At 42.9% G+C, this 18,465-nt stretch overlaps 2 protein-coding genes across 2 annotated transcripts; one reads left to right on the top strand and one right to left on the bottom strand.

Moving 5' to 3' along the window:
* The first annotated feature begins 5,840 nt into the window (after positions 1-5,840).
* On the top strand, positions 5,841-11,107 carry LOC102715154. Its single transcript, XM_006644482.3, has 5 exons — positions 5,841-6,595; positions 7,160-7,345; positions 10,348-10,443; positions 10,526-10,675; positions 10,790-11,107. Exons 1-5 carry the CDS (start codon positions 6,110-6,112, stop codon positions 10,919-10,921), a joined length of 1,050 nt encoding a protein of 349 aa, XP_006644545.2. The 5' UTR covers positions 5,841-6,109; the 3' UTR covers positions 10,922-11,107.
* A 271-nt stretch (positions 11,108-11,378) lies between these two features.
* Positions 11,379-16,958, bottom strand: LOC102715431. The gene is made up of 9 exons (XM_040522364.1): positions 16,511-16,958; positions 16,352-16,429; positions 14,002-14,700; positions 13,804-13,906; positions 13,514-13,614; positions 13,269-13,443; positions 12,613-12,783; positions 12,136-12,236; positions 11,379-12,069 (listed from the first exon to the last, which is right to left on the bottom strand). The coding sequence occupies exons 1-9, from the start codon at positions 16,844-16,846 to the stop codon at positions 12,004-12,006; spliced, it is 1,830 nt and encodes a 609-aa protein (XP_040378298.1). The 5' UTR covers positions 16,847-16,958; the 3' UTR covers positions 11,379-12,003.
* Positions 16,959-18,465: the final 1,507 nt, after the last annotated feature.

Below are 18,465 nucleotides of genomic sequence, written 5' to 3'. Positions count from 1 at the left end.
TGTAGCAAAACATGCCTGGCTTACCTTTCATGCTCAACCTAACACTTTTGAATTTACAGATCATTGGGACAATATTTACATATCATTTTTTTGAACAAAATATTCACATATCATTGGGACAGTACTTGGCTCCTCACATACATGTTCATAGCCTGAGTAATGCAATTTTTAGCCTTTACCATGTTGGTTTGTTAGCTTTGATGCTAGTTGCTACTGTCAGGAATGTTTTTTTACCCGGTCTAATTTATTTTCAGTTTTTGACAGCGTCAATTGATAGAAGCGCATGAGGGGCTAACCCGTCCCAAATAATACGTCCTCGTTCCAAAATAGAAGGCACGCCTATTACTGACATAAAGACCAGAAAGTTATAAAAACCTTAACGTTTAGATTACATTGGTGCATGTAATCTGGTTAAACATTTTTATAATAAAAAATAAAATATATCAAATTTAGAGGAGATAAAAAATTAATTATATCATATCTATACTACTTTAAAATATTCTGAAACAAATGAGTAACAAACTATCCAGCCCACGAAAATCGCCAGGTCCATATGCAGTCCGCCGGCAGGCCAAGGCCCACCAGACGCGACAACCGCGTGGATAGAGAGCTGTTAATAGATTGCCACCGTCCGCGCGCAGCACGGTGGCACACACGCGGTAAGAACGGTTGGGTTGGGACCGGATCAAACTAGGGAACGCCAAACCCATCGAGGTGTCGTCGAGGATCGTGGCCGTGGCGTCGCACCGTCGTCTCGTCGGGCTCCACAAAAAACGGTCAGGCTCGCGAGAGGGTGAGCAACGGAACGGCACGCGCGGGGCGATGCTGGTTGGCAGCGGCACGTATACGTAAGTGTGCATGCCCACGCGCGCCGGGCCAGTTTGTTGGCAGGAGGCCACCACGCATACGCGGACAAAACGAGCCATCCCTTCCTTCCTCGCCGGCTTTTGCAGATGCGCGGACGTTGCCAAGTTTTTATGCCAGCGGCCGCTCTACCATTACTGCGTGGCGTCAAACTCGTCTTCCAGCGAACGATCGATCGGTAGTTACAGAATACGCTCGGTTCTAGCTCACCGGCAGTAAACCACTTGTTGGCGACAGATCAAGTAGTGTACCACGAGGAGCACCTGACCTGATTAGGGGGATATTACCCAATGTTGTTCTACACATTAGAATATCCCACTTCTTTGTCACAAAAGATAAATCCGTGTCAATCTATCAAAAGCATGTGTGGCGTTTTGGACGCTCTCAAAATGTCGATCTTTAGATAAATAATTGGAACCATGCCATTAGATAAAAGGAGCAGGACGACGTATAATTATGCTCCATCATTTCGGCGAGGAGACTGTGCATCATGAAGTCGTTTTCGCTGCACATACCCCTTTTCGACTATCTTTAATCATTGTATTTTTTACCCTAGGTTTTTTTTTTTGTTTTTGCAGGATGTCGAATTCGTTATACCTTGCCCGCAGGTTATGAACAGGCCCATACCGTAAAAAGGTAGGGAGGCACTGTTCACTGCTCAGTGTAGCGAAAGCATTTTCATATGCCTGCCTCATTTCTGCGTTTGACTGCCCTTTTACGGCGTTGCTTTGCTTCCAACCTGTAAAGCCTCAGTACAAACTTGAAGTTTGAACTTCTCGTGAGAGGTTGCGACTGTAGCAGTATCCGTTGTCAATGCGTCATGTACTCCTTTCATGTTTGATAGTAATACCGAAGAGACTTCGTCAGCCTCATCCTCAAAAATGCAAAAGAGTATCACCTAACTTCCATTTGGACAATGATATGTAATCGGTTTTTTATTGAAAAGAATGTGTGCTGATGAAACCGAATGACAAATGGTTGCACAAAACACCAAACTGAAAATTTGAAAAATGCACAGGTAGCATCACGTCATCGCCAGTGCGCTGTACGTAGGTCTCTGTATTAGATAAGAGTACAGAAATGTTGCTTTCCGTTCTTCAATCGCTTGCAGGATGAGATTCCCATGGGAGATATATATATCAATATATGCATGGCTGATTGGCTGCGGCGAATGATCGAGCCCGTTTCAATGGATGCGCCGTCTCGCAACGTCCAACGTCTCGTGTGTCTTTCGGTTGGTCGCCCATCGAAAGGGAGAGACGCGAGATGGAAAGCTCAATTCGAGCTACCAATCTCTCTGTCTGCTACTAATAATCCTCAGCTCCTCCTTATCCAGGAGCTAAGCTTCGGATGAGTTTGAATGCCTGATGGCTCCGGGTGTGTAATTGTATCATAGCGTTTGTGCTTTAAATTTGATTTTGCAACAAATCCAATGAGATTATGGGCTTGCATATTCCCTAATCTCTAGCTGGTTTGTAAGGAGAGGCAGTTTATATCGATCCCTGGAATCATCTATGATACATGACCTCTCAACCATGAGTAGTGTTTTGGATTTTGGATGCACCAAGCCACCAAGTGACGTACTGTCCTATGGATGTGTGACAGTGTGAGTACTGAAGTGGCCCGCCGGCCTGCCCTTAAATGGTACAGTATTTGCTTAGACACATTAGACAGATTAGACAAAAGATAGCTGCCCGTCGGTTCTTTCTTGTGTAATTGTGTGGTCTATTCCTTGTGTAACTGAAAAATCTGAAACAGCTCCCCTCTGTTATGGAAATAAATGACAGAAACAATACCTTTTGTCTTTGACAAGTCACTGGAAACATGACCAGAATACGGAAAACATCAGCCTCAACAAAGAAGGGTGAAAGCACAAATTGTCCATTTTACAGCACAGTCTGAAGAATGAAAGCGCGCACACTAACGCCTCCCTGCTGGTCACCATCCATTGGACACTGCTGCCTTTTCTAATCTCTCTCTATGGACAGCATGATACCTTTGTTTAGGTAAAGGACACACAGCAAAAGAAAGTGTATTAGCAGCAGTCAATTACACCACGCATTCTGAAGACAAGGAAGTGAAGAATAAAGATGAGGTGAGGTGAGACGAAGTGCAGGCAGGAATGATACTTTACCTCCATTCATGCCTTCTCCGTCGCTAGCTTGCTTGCTTGCGGTCGCTACCACAGGCACAGGTGACAGGCCCACAGTGATGGTAGCAAGCAGGCATCTCTTTCTACCGCTCTCGTCTCTTTGGCTGCCAAAAGCGGCTGCGAACTGTATTCCCTCTCGTTCATAGGCGCGCCCCCACTAGATCAAAAGGCAAGGAATATTTCTCCCATGGAGAAGAGCGCTCCGTTGGACTCAAGCTGCCCAATTTTCCTCCTCATACAGTGGACTTTTGATTGAGTGATGCTAGTACGTCTGAATACTTTAACGTGACGACCTGCTGACTTCTCTCTGCTTAAACCTGCATGGGCAATGCCAAAAAACCGACAGCCATCCGTAAGACCGTACTATAGATCTACAGTTAATAGTAGGGGGTAGATTACCGTGAGGAAAAACAAAGGAAACGTTCATTTTAACGTGGTATTACTATGTTCCAAATGCTAGCTCCTACTGGTATAATTTTTCTGCGTTTTTTCATTGCTATGTTTTTACATATCAATTCATTTCCTATTTCTGTGCACTGTTTCATTCATGTGTTTTGCATTTACTTACAGTAAAATCGGCAACCAGCATTGTCCAAAAGATATCGTAGAAAAAAGAATCCAGAAAGATCGAGTAGATACCCCCCACTACTACTGCTTATACAGTCCAAAATTTCAAGCCCCCATCGAGGGCCCGTCAGCATTGAGCACTGGAGAGTTTTTTTTTCTTCTTCTTTACGTTCAATTAAGAAATATAAGATCAGTACAAATTCCCCAATCAAGGGGACCTCTGCTTGTCTTTTGCATGCATCGGAGCGAGATGGAAACGAAAAAAGGAAGCAGGGGCATCTTGTATTCTTGCAAGCTTTTCGCTCGGAGATCTCCTACCCGCGCGCGCGCACACTGGCAGGCAGGATCCAAGGCAAACGACGACGCTGTGCGCCTCCGCGTGTGTGCACTCGATTGCAGTTGCAGGTAATAGGCAATTCACATGTACGCTGCTAGCTAACTAACGTGGATGAGTGAATGGAGTGAAATGAATTTGTCAAGGCTTTTTAGGTGCTGTGGACATGTGGTGGCTCCCCAGAATGATTTAAGTCGCTGTTTGGATTTAGGGATATTTTGTAGTCTCTTGTCACATCAGATGTTTAGACGTTAATTAGAAGTATTAAATATAGACTGATAACAAAAATAATTGCATAAATAAATGCTATTTCATTTGACAAATTTTTAAAGCCTAATTAAGCCATAATTAGCAAATGTTTACTATAGCATCACATTCGCTAATCATGGACTAATTAGGCCCAATAGATTCGTCTCGCGAAATAGTCTAGAGTATGACGTGAGTTTTATTAATAGTCTATATTTAATACTTCTAATTAGTGTCTAAACATTCGAGGTGATAGGGACTAAAAAAAGCTAGGAGGAACCAAACACCCCCTAAGTTTCCAGTTATTGGCCGTGTTGGGAGTTAGATATCTCTTTTTTTTTTCGCGCGCACGCTTCTCGAACTGCTAAACGGTGTATTTTTACGAAAATTTTTTTATAGGAAAGTTGTTTTAAAAAACCGTATTAATCTATTTTATATTTTTTAATAATTAATAACTAATTATTTATGTAACTAATATATTAACTATATTTTCCGCGCAAAAAAACTATCGCACCTTTCTCCCCCAAACGAAAGCAGCCATTGCGGTTTAGGACTGTCTCCTTTATGATAACCGCTGTCGAATTAAACAACAAATTGTAGGAAGAACACATGCCAAAAACTTGTACTACTACCCAATAACTGCCCACCACGTATCTGCCTATAGAGTGAGCTGATGCTTCTCCTCCTCCCTCTCCTGTGTCACCAACCAAACACAGAAAATCCATGTAACAACGAGGCATTGCATGATTTCGGACACGCGGTCGCGGAGTAACCTTGTTGCTACCTGTACCTCCTACACACAGCAGTAATACTTCTGAAGTTGTGATTAAGCTGGTATAAATTTGAGCAATTGAGCGCCAGTATCTTATTAAAGCAAGGTCAGTAGTGGTATAGTTAACTGTTAGTTCAGAAATAATGCATCATCTATAGCTACATTAGTTAACCATATATACACACAACTACAATATTAATAGTAGGTCACATATCCCTTCTACACATCTTGTTGAAGTTCGTATCGCACCTAGGTACAAATATTTAACCAGTTTTTACTTTTTTTTTCTCTTTCATCGGCCTAAACACAAATATCGTCGGACTAAACATAAATCTAATGTCACGTTCTTTATAGAACGTATACATTATCTTATTATACTTACTCTTACATGTTTAGATTGGGTTACATACAAACCAAATGTATGCATTACCTCTGTCAAAATGACTTTTTTTTGCCAGCATTTGATCATCCATCTTATTTAAAAAAATTATAAAAAAACCAAAAAAAATTAGTCAAGCGTAAAGTATTATTCACGTTTTTATTATATAATAATAACAAAATATTAATTGTATTTTTTTTAAATAAGGCAAAGTCAAATATTGTATAAAAAGCTAAAAAAATTAAGATGAAGAGAATATCTGTTATCATCATATTATTGTAGTTTACAATGCTTGATTTTTGCTAACAATAGTACTCCATTAATATTTTTTTAGATGGGCCAGTGATCAATGTTTTTTTTCCCTGCAGCTCCATATATGCCACCAATAATTTTAACTGACGTTTTTTTTTTTTTGGCGCCTTGGTAAGCCAAACCAGGTGAAAGAACATCCGATCCCCCTTCAAATCCAGAGACGCACCGCACCGAATCCACGACAAAAAGTATTCACTCGCCACCTCCTCGTCTCCTCGTGCTCCACCCTCTCGCGCTCGCGCTCGCGCTCGCCTCGCCAGTTGCCACCCTTCCGAGTCTCCGCTGTCTCGCACAGACTACCACTAGTAGAAGTACACTAGGCAACAAAAGCCAAGCGCGCAAGTGCACACGCGGGCCGCTCGCTCCTCCTCCGCGCACCACCGCTTCCGGCTTCCGCGCTGCCATTACTGCGCCTCACCAACCTCCCTCTTTCTCTCTCTCTCTCTCTCTCTCTCTCGGGCACGGGGAGGAGCGAGGCGACGCATGATGGCTGGCGACCGCCGCCGCGGCGGCTCGCCCACGGGGGAGCGACGGCGGGGGATCCGGCGCCTGCTGCTGCCACGCGGCGAGGGGTCGTCGTCCTCGCCGCCGCCGCCGCCGCTGCAGCAGGTGGAGGAGGGGAGGCGGAAGGGGTTCGCCTCGGCGGCGCTGCGCGGGCTGGGGTGCACGTCGGCCGCGGCGTCGCAGGCGTACGCGCCTGGGGGCGGAGCCGGGGCGGCGGCGGCGGCGGCCGTAAGGTCGTCGGCGGACTGGCACGGGCGGAGGCGGAGGAGGGGGAAGGAGAAGAGGAAGGAGCGGGGAGGGGGAGCGGGAGGCGGCCACGTCGTGGGCGGCGGGATCGGCGCCGACGTGTGGTGCGCGCCGGGGATACCGTTCGCCGCGGAGGCGTCGTCCGTGGACTGCGTGGTGGCGCGGCACCAGATGGCGGGGAGGGGCCGCGGCGGCGACGCGGAGAGGCCGCACAGAGAGGTGCGTTGCGTGCGTGCGTGGACTGGACTTCGTCGATCCTTCGCTGCCTCTTGTTGATTTTGGCTCTTTGTTTGGATCTGTTCGTGCTCCTCGAAGGATTGATTGCTTCTTCTTCTTCTCCCCTTTGTGGTGGGTGGCCGATCGATTCGAGTTTTCTTCTCCCATTTACTCGTGTTTGGCCCCGTGTTTGTGCCTTTTTCTTTCGCTCCTTTTTGTCTGTTGGCGAAAAAAAGATTTAAATTCGGCATTCAATAATCAAGACTCTGTTTTTCTGCCTCTTCTGTTGCTGTTTTTCTTCGAACAATCAATTGTAGCGGCTTTAAAAAATCGCAAGCATTTGCCACTATTCTCCCACTTGGTAGTCCTGACGAACCAATTAAAGCCAGTCTTTAATGTCGTGTTTGGTCAGTCTAATTAAGTTCTTGCTATCTAAACATGTGACATGTATCTCTCCTGGGCGTACTGAATTCCCCCTGTACTGTTCGCGCGAGCGGAATCTTTGCCATGTTCTCGCTCCCTCCTCCAAGGTGATGATCTCACGCTACGCTTTCTTGCCTTGCGCAGAGACCGTGCCTGTCCAGGAGGGTGACCGTGCAGGAGCAGATATCCTCGTCGTTCATGGACTCGCCACCGCCGCCGCCGCACCACCACCTCGACGCCGCGCCCTTCTTCGGCGCCGACCTCCTCCCGTCCGGCCGCCTCCGCCGCATGCGCGGGTACCGCCACTCCCCCGGCGGCCTCGAGGAAGAGGTAAACGTCACAGGCTCACAGTAGTAGCAGTAGTACTCACCATCACCACACTGCAACGAACTTTGTTCCTTCTTCCCCGTTGCCCCCACACTGCTTTGTGCTTTCTTGCACACTTGCTTTGTTATCGGATACCTTCTCCAGCGTAGCAGTAGTGCGGACGCTGCTGACACAGCGCGCGCGCGCGCGGTTGGTGCGACGCTGCGCCCCCGGCTGCATAAGATTCCCGTGCGTAGGGTAGTTTAGCGCGCGTGACCTGACATGCTTACGCTGTAACGCGTGATAGATGAATAGACGACTGATCTTTCGCCTGGCCAGTGAGTGAGCCGTGGGGTGGGCGTTGGAAGTGGTTGACTTGCTTCTTTCGTGCGTTAAACGTGACGTGGGATCGTGGCCTTCTTGGAGGTTAACTAATCGGCAGCCCTTCTACAGGCACAATAATTATTATTATTATAAGCGGCTGCAGTGCAGTTGCAGTTGCAGCCATGGTACCTGCATTATGCCGTAGTACTCGTGTAGGATTAATGCAGTGGAGAGGGGAGGGAACGGGACGCACGGCAATGTGGCCAGCCATGGAAAGAGACCTGTCAACCGTGGTCATACACTTGCATGAATACATCTCCTCGTGTATACTGACACCGCGCCAACTACGAGTATAAATGCCGGATGCTCTGTTGAGCTGATCAGAAAAGTTTCTTGGGGGTGGTCAATTGTTGTCAACGGTGCTATTTCAGAATGTGGGCTAGAGCACCTGTGAATGGCAAGGGATAGTATGGCTTGTTTCCCTACCGTCTTGCTGTTCTGGTGGATCGTATGGTTGGTGGGAAATGGGCATGCTGGTGCGTGAATGATTGCCTCCGATGGCAGATCGAGAGTCCCAGCAGTTCACCATTTATGATTAAGTGCCCGGCTGTTCTGCTTGACTGAACTATTCTTTTGGTGCTTAAGGGAGACCAATGCTCCTATCATTTTCCTGTTGCTTCAGTCATAATCAGATCTAGAGTTTTAGTCATTCCTTCTGGTCCTTCTGGATTTTCATGTGGTCACGTGATTGGTGATTGACTCCTAAATAATAGCTCAACATCAAGATCCACAAGGACTGTCGGTCCCGGCCTAACAATGCCTATCGAGGGATATATATGAGGAAATTTTCTTTAATGCGCTTATGTGTCTCTTCCAATTAGTTCAGCCCATTTCTTTGATCATCTATAGCAATTTTCTCTATCGAGTCTATTTTCTTTCTGTGTGTCCCTCTGTCTTCTGAAGCTGGTTTCCATTGTCATAAGAATAGATAATTTATCATGACGCGCATTCCAAACGGTCATATTGAAGAGTTATATATTTAGGCCCTGTTTAGAGGCATTTGGAATGGTAAATGGTAAAAGTTTTAGTGGTAAAAGTTTTGACATTGTATTTTTAAAAGTTGGTGTTTAGAGACGTGCAAAAGTTATTTTATTTTGCAAGTTGGTATTTAGGGGTGGTTCGCGTTCCTATGTACTTTTAGGCAAAATTTGCTAGTCCAAACTATCAAATACAAAGTTATCATTTTACCGTAGTGTTTAGATCTATTTTGCCAAAAAGTGCTTTAAAATGATATAACTTTTGCCATTTTAAAGGATCCAAATTGGGCCTTAGGGCTAGTTCGCAAGTCCTTGTGACCACTGGTCACGTCAGCGCACATAAAACGGAGAAAAAACGGAGAAAGTATTAACATATGATTAATTGAATATTAACTATTATAAACTTGAAAAAAGAATTAATTTGAATTTTCTAAACAAGTTTCATATAACTTTTTTGACAAAATATACACCGTTTAGCAGTTTGGAAAGCGTGCGCGCAGAAAAAGAGAGTAAAGTTTGTGCGGTTGGTTAGTGAGAACGCGCCTTTAGTGCTAAGTTTAACAGTAGAACCAACGACTAGTTTGTATGTACAATAAATTAACTATAAGGTTGACTCCAACATTTTTCTTCTATACCTATCTCTTTTCTTCTATACCTATCTCTTTCTCTCATTTATGTATTAAGCGCTTTTGTATGAGAGCCATCTTGATCTCCCCTCCACGTTGGCTCTTGATCTCTCCTCCATGTAGACTTATAGATGGCTTGTAGCCTATTATTGTACTTGGTCTTATCGTGTGCTTTGAACCTCTAACCTTTAATGGTAGTCTATAAAGAATATGATAGATACTCCAGTTCAACTATTGAAGCATATTTGGCTATCGAAAATACTTCGCGTACGACCACGTCGTACGATCCATGTACGACCCGGACGGAAGCAGCGGACAGAGGCAGCACTGGCCGGACCGTCAGTCGTACACGGATGTACGATGTGGTCGTACGTATAGCGGCGCTGTTTGGCTATACACTTATAGTCTACTGGTCATCCAACGTGGGATTGAGGGCTAACTTAATAGCTTAGGGGACACTTTATGCTACCATAATGTGTGGGCAGATACATTAGGTGTAGCTGTTAATTTGTCATCTACCTGGCAGATGCGTACCGGTATGCGTGCTGATAGCTCAATATGCACCCTTATCGAATAAATGGAAATACGTCCATTTGTCATCTTCTGAGGTTGATCGGTGATTTTGATTTCTAACATATGTGGACCAACTACGTTCATTCTCCAAATACTGCGTGTCTTAATAACAATAATCATATGAAAGGATTGATTGACATCTTGAAAGGTGCATGCTTCCTATCCATGGTCCTAGCTTACTGTTTTGTGCAAGCCACGACACATTCATAAGGTGATCTGACTACCTGAACATACGCATTTTTGCTGCTTTTACTATTTGTTTGCGTGCTAGATGTGCGGTTATTGTGCATGGTGTAGTATTTGTCATCTTTATGCAAGCATGTGCATGCCTTATCTGGAGAAGTTCTCGCAATATACTCTATGTAGCAACTTCTCATGTATTGACTGCACTAAACACCAAAAGAAAGTGTGATACTACGCTTCTACCAGGTTCAAATACATGATGAAACTGTTTTTCATATGGCAGATCATGATGTTTCAGACAAGAGTTTTGTTGGGAGGAATGAGTCTGTATGATCGATACCAGGATTGGCGCCTTGACGTTGATAACATGACATACGAGGTCTGTCTCTCCTCCTTGTATAATAGCATCACTTCTGAGTTGTCACCACCACCACCATATCATGAACCGCTTCGTTTTACAGGAGTTGCTCGAGCTTGGAGACAAAATAGGGTATGTCAACACAGGATTGCGTGAGGATGAGATAGTTCGCAACCTTAGGAAGGTCAAGCACCCATCCTTTGACCCATTCCGGTATCCAACAGAAATGGAAAAGAAATGCAGTATTTGTCAAGTATGCCCCAGCCACTGCTCCCTTTGAGTTATCTGCTTCTCTTCAGTTATCATACCAGCATCCTGTGCTTGCCTTGTAAACAAACCCCATTCTCATGTCAAATGTTTGTTGCAGGAAGAGTTCGAAGCAAATGAAGAGATGGGGAAGCTGGATTGCGGCCACAGCTACCATGTTTATTGCATCAAGCAATGGCTCTCTCAGAAGAATGTTTGCCCAGTTTGCAAGACTGCCGTTACCAAGACTTGAAGTAGTCTGGACTCCGGGTTACACCAATTGTATACCTGGGCCAAACTTTAAAAACCTGTTTGTTGTGCTCTGTACAGTCCATTATATATGTTATTGTTATACATCATCCATTCTTTTGCATTTGCAGATAGAAATGCCATACTGTGGCATCCTTTATCAAATATATGTGAGTACTGAATTCTGATACACTCTTTTATCGAGGGTGATTTGGATTCTGAAGATTTTGCCGTAATGCTAGTCATTTAGATGAATCATGAGGTTTCTACAGTTGCTGTTAGCAGTCTGCTACGGTTTATACCAGCAAGTGTCTTGTGCAAACTGTACCACAAAATGTGAAGGTTCCACATTCAATCCTCCCTTCAAATGTTAATTTGCTTTAAGATAGAAACAATCAGACGACCACGTCTGAATATTCAATTACTTTACAATAAACTTGATTTACCAAAAGACTTTGATATTGATTCTGGAAGCAGGTAATGTATATCAGATATCTAGCCAAGATGCTAGCTGCTGCCGTCACCAAAAAAAGAAAAAAAAAACCCCATAAATAATGTTTCTGTACCACAAAATGTTGAGGTTCCTCATTCAACCCGCCCTCCAAATGTTGATTTGGTTTAAGCTAGAAAGAATCAGACGACCACGAAACCCGATTTACCAAAGGACTTTGATATTGATTCCGGAGGCAGATAATGTATACCAGATATCTAACCAAGATGGTAGCTGCTGCCGTTACCCAAAAAAAAAAAAATCCCCCTACCAAAGAAAATGTTTCTGTTTATCTGGCACCAGTAGTGAGGTGCGTGTTTCTGCAGGCGATCATCAATACCAGTGTGGCAGAGTAAGCATCTCTCTGTCTTGTTGAGGAACGAAGCATTTACATATACAGGTTATAAATTGACCGCTAACTGTTGTGAGGAAATAAACTACAAGCTAGTGTATATAGAAGGAAGTAAAAGGGAAAATGCACTTTTGTACCTCAACATTCCATTACCATTCGTGATTTCACTTCCAATATATAGGATGGCAATTGTGCACTTGTTAAATGGGCGTGTTGGAGCTTGACGTCGGGACAAAAACAGAACTTATGAAGACATTTCATCGTGCTGAGAGATGAACTCTATTATACAAGGGTACACTTCATGGACGGCCTACACGATAACATTCACAGTAAACAAACAGCTCAATCCTTGAAGTACTCATTAATGTAAACGTACCTTTCGCCCTCCAACCAAGTCGTAATGCGCATAATGAGGGCCTTCAGGCTTTCCAAAAACCTTATACGTCACCAAATGCTGAGGAATTAACTTCACCGTTTCTGCAAATACAACGAAAGGTTAGTGATATGTATTTATGAAGAAACTCAAAGGTACATAATCAAACAATGAAGCCAAGGATGGATCCTATATGCGGCATGGCCTACTGTGTCTAGGGTGCATAGATAAGCAATTCAGCTAGGCAGTGCATTATGAGCTAATCCTGTGGCTGCAGCGCTTTTGGTCCAAGGGTCAACCGAATTTAAGTAATTCGTTATATATAACTTTGAACCTGGCATTAGTCCAGAAGATAACCTGAGTAGGTATTAATTTTTTAAAATTCCACAGCAATCATTTTACTAAATTACTGGAGTACATTTGGAACGTAAAACTCCTCATCACTAAATGACAGTGAAAAAATGGAGCTTATTGCCATACCATAAACAGCTTCTGGGGGGCAAATCAAATCCTCATCTCCAGCAAGGGCAAGTACCGGTACTTTGATTTTGTGCAGATGCTGCTTGAAGAGAAATGTACCAGTCCTGTTGCGCAGCCCACCATCACGGAATGCAGTCGTCAGCTGTAGTAGAACCTTTGCTGGCACTGTGCCTGAACAATCATGCATTAAGTCATCAAAACAATTCCAAGGGCTTTCACATTGAAATTCATGTATCGAATCAGATAAAAATGGACCAGCGAAATCAATGCTCCTACAGACGGTGACAGAAACCTCAGAGTTGAACAGTGCTATATGCACATATCATCATATATATCTATCATATGCTTAGAGTCAATATTTTAAGTATAAAATAGTTTGTTCAAAATTTCAAATAAAGATAGCGAAAGAAATTACCCTGGCTAGGCCATATTTATAAAATGCGCAAATTCCTAGGAATAGAAGTGTTTGCTTGACCATATCAGCATACTATTTGGATGGTGAGTTTCTCCATGAACACAAAATATTGGGTTGTTGTAGCTTTTAATGAACCAACTTACAGCTATGACAAAGCTTAAATATTCTGTCTAGCAACTTACAGACAAACTAATAGTTCAACTGGCTTTCATATGAAAAGGCACGATAGAACTTGACTTACAAAAGTTATTCAAGACAAGCTTTGAAAGCAGTTCAGGGTCCATCATGTCCTTTGATGAAATTTGAGAGCGCAGCAATGACAGAATATACGGTGCACGGGATGATATAGGGTAAGTGGTAGACAGTAACGTTCCTAGCGGGATAGCAGGAACACGCAGCATCTCAGCTGGATCTGCCTAATAATAGTGAAGATTAGATTCTTGCATATGTACATTAGCATATTAAATTGCACGATGATCAACTTACAAGAGGCAATAGCAACTTGAGTGATGAGTTAGATGTTGTGTAGTCAACTGATGAGGCCAAAGTAACAATTGCTGCTAGCTCTGGCTCAGCACCTTCAAATCCTTTTGAGGCAGATAAATAGAATTAGAACCATGTAGATAATATATTTTAAATTTCTGACAAATATATTATCATAGCAACAGAATATTTAAGACTGTCCTAAAAAATGTGAAATATCAACATTGTTATATGAATGTGTTGTTTTCTTGCTATCTGAAACAGATCAAAAGAAGATTGCCAGTGCAGCATACCACATTTAGAAACCATTGCATATAACAATATTCCCCCCATTGAATGGCCAATGGCAAGCAGCTTGCCATCCTTTGTTGGGCTTTGCTGTTTAATATAGTTCATCTGCAGGGAAAAAGAGTGACAGGTTAACACTTTTTAACAAGGTTCCCAGGTATCATCCAAGTGATCTTTATAGAGGAAAGAATATGTTTACAAACCGCGGCAGGTACATCCTCCTCCAAGTAATGGTCAAAGTCCCAATCATAGCTAATAATCAGCTCCAACTGTTTCTGTAGATCTTCTATCGTTGCAGACAGTCGTTCTTGCCAGCCAAATAGCCGAGGGGATATATTCTGTTGACCTTCTCCGAGAATATTCACAAGACGCTGACTTAACTGGCTTATTTGATCTGATATCGCTGACGTTTGTGGCAATTCCAATAAACCCAAAATTCTTTCTGAAACTTCCTCAAGCCTACTAGTTAATGAGGCATCGGGAACAAGTTCTGACACTCGATGAAAAAATCCATCAGCAATACTCCTAAGTTGATTATCTTTTACATAACCTGAGAACGTATCCCCCAATTGTGCCAAAGCATTTGATAACTTTGTCACTAATTGTGGTTCTTCTGATGTATTACTCTCTACTATATCCTTATTTTCTACTACTGCAACTTCAAACTTATCTTCTACTAACGGACCTTCAAAATTTTGAGCTAGGCAAGTGGAATCATCCTTTGCAGGGGCAGCACCATTTATTTTCTGTGTAGAAATCTTATCCACAGCAGAACTTGGAGACATGTCAGATGTGGTGTTAGCTACAGATACTTCAGTCCCACGCATGCTCAGGCCTGCACCACGCACTTCGACAATCCATGTATCATACCCTTGCATGGACATATGACGTGCAAATGAAGCCTGACAGCATTATTATAGTCAAAATCAAAGGGAAAACATTTAAATATATAATCATGATCAAGACAGTTTATTGCACAATTTTTCTTTATTGAGTGATGATAAATAATATAGAGTATCAACCAGATGGTCACCAATGCATGAGTAAACAATTTTCTAAATGAAATACATTTAGTTTTTTTTTAAAAAAAAACAACAGATGTATCTTTAAAGATAAAATCTACTCTATGCCACCAAGTTTGTCTCAATTCAACGATTTTCTGCCACTTTCTATAATATATCGTTGAGTTTATCAATTCTTCTACAATATGTCACTGGCCTGTGTTTTTTTCCACAAATGACCAAAATGCCCTTATAGCCATATAAGGTTAACAGTTGATTTATTGTATTGTAAGATAAGATTAATATTTTTATAAAATATAATTTATCTGTTATGTGCTATATAGAATATTTTTGTGTTTCTGTTATTAATGTAAATCATCTTTCATATGCAACATAAAATATTTGTGTGCTATTAGCTTTTGTGTAAATAATTCCTCTCATACCATACAAAAAATAACTTTTCAGAAAACAAAAAAAAAAACGTCAATGTCGTGCAAGGAGACTACACAAAAAATTCCGTGATTATCTAAAACTTCTACCAGGGCTAATCAATTGGCAACACTTATATGTCTATAAGTGCATTTTGGGTATTTTTGGGGGAAAAAAACAGCTCAATCACATATTGTAGAACAATTGGTAAACTCAGCAGTATATTATAGAAAGAGGCAATGCCGGTGGCAAATTGTTGAAATAGGATAAACTCAATGGCATGGAGTAGATTCTCTCATCCTTAAAATAAGAGTAACCAATGCTCCAAAACATGTGGCTTTTGAAACTTACTACTATAAAAGCACAACTACCACAATATCATTTGTCTGAGGCCTGAAGTAGAGCGCACCAGCATATCTTTTACTGAAAGGTCTGTACAATTTTACAGATTTATCTATGCAATTTTTTCTTGTACACGTTTATCAATTGTGTGATTATGTGTGCAAGATTCTTGCCTAAGAATTTCTACCCAGCTGTATAGTAACTTCAATGCTATCTGTTATGCAGCGAAACCACTGTTTCTGTTCTCATGAAGTTTCACATCTATATGAAGTTTCTATTGATCTGCTTTGTGCCCGCAACATGTCTATGTAGCACTTTTATTGAATAAACATTTGGAGCCTTATTGCATCCTAGACATTGCAAATTAAGAAAATATGCTCTTACAGATAGTGCAAGCTTTCTGAAATAAGTATTTTTCACATTGGCTCTAGAAAGTTATGTTTACTGCAGTGATTTGTTTCCAACTTACTCAGTTCGGTGTTTTTACAACATGGACGTAATTCTCTGTTGTTCCACATACTTCTCTACATTAAATTGCAACAGCAATGCTGAGCTATTTCCAAATTGCAATCCCTAATACCCACAAGAAAATTACTAATGTATACTCAGATTCCACCTACAAACAGTTACTAATTTATACTTAGATTCCACCTATACTAAGCGGTAAGCAATTTGTAGCCATTAACTAAACCTCATATCGCTTTCTGTCAAAAAAAAAAAAAGAAGTACTCATTGCCAACCGATTTATCCACACAAATAGCTTCATATAGATAAAACTAACCCCAGGAGACAGGTCGAATCCGATCGCGTTGGTGGCCACCCCAGACAGCAGCATCAGCGGGTGATTCCTCTTGGGCGCCTGCACAAAGCAAGATAGGACCAAATCAACAACCAAAACGCGCTGCCACCCTCTCCGCGGGCCGGGCGAATAAGCACGCACCTCAGGCGGCGGGCGGTACCGCCAGAGCGCGAGCCGCCACTCCGTGCCGGGCACGGGCACGTAGTGCAGCTCGTCCGCCGTGCAGATCGCGGGTTTCGCCCCCTGCTCGCATGCGGCGTTCGCGGAGGCGACGGCGCGGGAGGGCGGCGACGCCGAGGACGGTTGGTGCGCCGGCGGCGGAGAGGAGGCGCGGTAGGAGGCGAAGGCGCGGACGCGCGGCGGCGGGGGAGGCGCGCATCGGGAAGGGGAGGCGCGCGCGGTGGCGGGGGACGAGAGGCGCGCGACGGCGGCGCCGGCGAGGAGGATGCGGAGGTTGGCCGCGTGGAGAAGCAGCATGGCGGGCGGGCGGGCGGCGGGGCGAGGCAGTTGGAGTTCTGCTCGCGTCTCTCTGTAGTCCGGCCCTCTGGTGTGTTCTCCTGCTTTCCTCTCCGGTGTGGTCGCGCCGCCTATGTGGTGAGTGGTGAGACTGACCGATGGGCCAGTCTATGTGGAAGTCGCCCTGTAACGGGAAGGAATTTGATGACACGTTCACCAACTTAGCAAGCAACACGTATGATGTTGCTGTAACCGATCCGGCCGGGAAATCTTGAGCTCGCCGGGGCATCTTTGTGTGAGGCCGTTAAAACGGGAAAAGGTATACGGAAATGAGCCGACCAAATTTTCAGCATTAATGTTGTCGTGTTGTACGCGTGTATCAACAATGATTAGGATAATATATCTATAAAATTAATGAGTTGTTACATGAGATAAAATAATATAACAAGTGATTAAATAAAAAATAAATTATGTCTTGCATTAGACATAGTTTGATAAGTAAATATTAAATTTATTTATGAATTAATAGTGTTTGTATTATAAGAGTAATATCTAGTATTAGTTTTTTTTTGGTTTTTTTTATGACACACAGACTATCAAAATCAAACCAGTGTCTCTCTCGTGGTCTTCCGGAAGTAATCTGTCCTCGGGGCAGAGCTCTCAGCTCTACGTGTTTCTCCTATCGTGTAGAGTATGAGGTCCAGCTGACGGCCCGCGGCAGGACTTGTGTTGGGTGATTGAATCGCATCCCATTACAGGTTAATTTAAATTTATCCTTTGTTAATTTTTTTGAAGTTTAATCAAATTAATAAGAATTACTAACATCTATAATATTAAATTGGTTTCATTAAAATCCTACTATATGTTTTTAGAATATTTATTTTATGTTAAAAATATTTTTGATATTTTGATACAAATTTGGTCAAATTTAAATAGCTTTAATTTAGGACAAACATGAAGTGGTCTTTATCTAGATGGAGATGAAAGATGATATATTACCTGATCTTTTATTAGAAATTTAATAACATAAATAATAGAAATAACTACTATAAAATTAAAAATCTATTTTAGAAATGTGGGATGATGGGCTTCGGTATAAATTTTCAGAAAACATCCCTTTAACAGTATGTCCGACTATAGCACATGACACCATACAAACTAGACTGCTTTATGAAATTTAAGAACAAACTCTATTTCTCCCTTCTACACAGTCAGTTCTATTGCGTTGGTTCATGCCATGCACGGTCAGCCCCGCTGCCTCATCGTTAATCTCTCTTAGCCATTGCTTGATACCTCACCATTTAGTATCAATAGTTATCAAGTGGATACCACATGTAGCACTATGGTATCACATTCTAGCACCACATGATATCAGCTAGTATCAATAGATATTATCTGCTACTCACATCATACATGGTTCTAGTGGGGAGGGGCAACACGAGAATAGCGTGGAGGGCGTCGATGCAGGTGGCTGATGACGGGTAAATCCAAGGGCTAGGGGGTGGGGCAATCCTAGTAGAGAGAAGTTCAGGTCTCACTAGTTGACCGCCCCTCCACCCCCCTCCCCCCGATCTCGCTGGGGAGGAGTGCCTATCCTCGAGGCGAAGAGATAGAGGTGGCCACAGGGCAAGTCAGTGCCA

This window comes from Oryza brachyantha, chromosome 1 (assembly GCF_000231095.2).
Source record: "Oryza brachyantha chromosome 1, ObraRS2, whole genome shotgun sequence".
Classification (NCBI taxonomy): domain Eukaryota; kingdom Viridiplantae; phylum Streptophyta; class Magnoliopsida; order Poales; family Poaceae; genus Oryza; species Oryza brachyantha.
This window is presented reverse-complemented; position numbering and strand designations above follow the sequence as displayed.

Coding starts and splice junctions, on each gene's coding strand:
- LOC102715154 (XM_006644482.3), top strand. CDS start 6,110: ATGATGGCTGGCGACCGCCGCCGCGGCGGCTCGCCCACGGGGGAGCGA. Junction 6,596..7,159: donor CGGAGAGGCCGCACAGAGAG/GTGCGTTGCGTG, acceptor TGCCTTGCGCAG/AGACCGTGCCTGTCCAGGAG. Junction 10,444..10,525: donor TTGATAACATGACATACGAG/GTCTGTCTCTCC, acceptor TTCGTTTTACAG/GAGTTGCTCGAGCTTGGAGA.
- LOC102715431 (XM_040522364.1), bottom strand. CDS start 16,846: ATGCTGCTTCTCCACGCGGCCAACCTCCGCATCCTCCTCGCCGGCGCC. Junction 12,237..12,612: donor CCCCCCAGAAGCTGTTTATG/GTATGGCAATAA, acceptor TTGTATTTGCAG/AAACGGTGAAGTTAATTCCT. Junction 12,070..12,135: donor ACTTGGTTGGAGGGCGAAAG/GTACGTTTACAT, acceptor GTTATCGTGTAG/GCCGTCCATGAAGTGTACCC.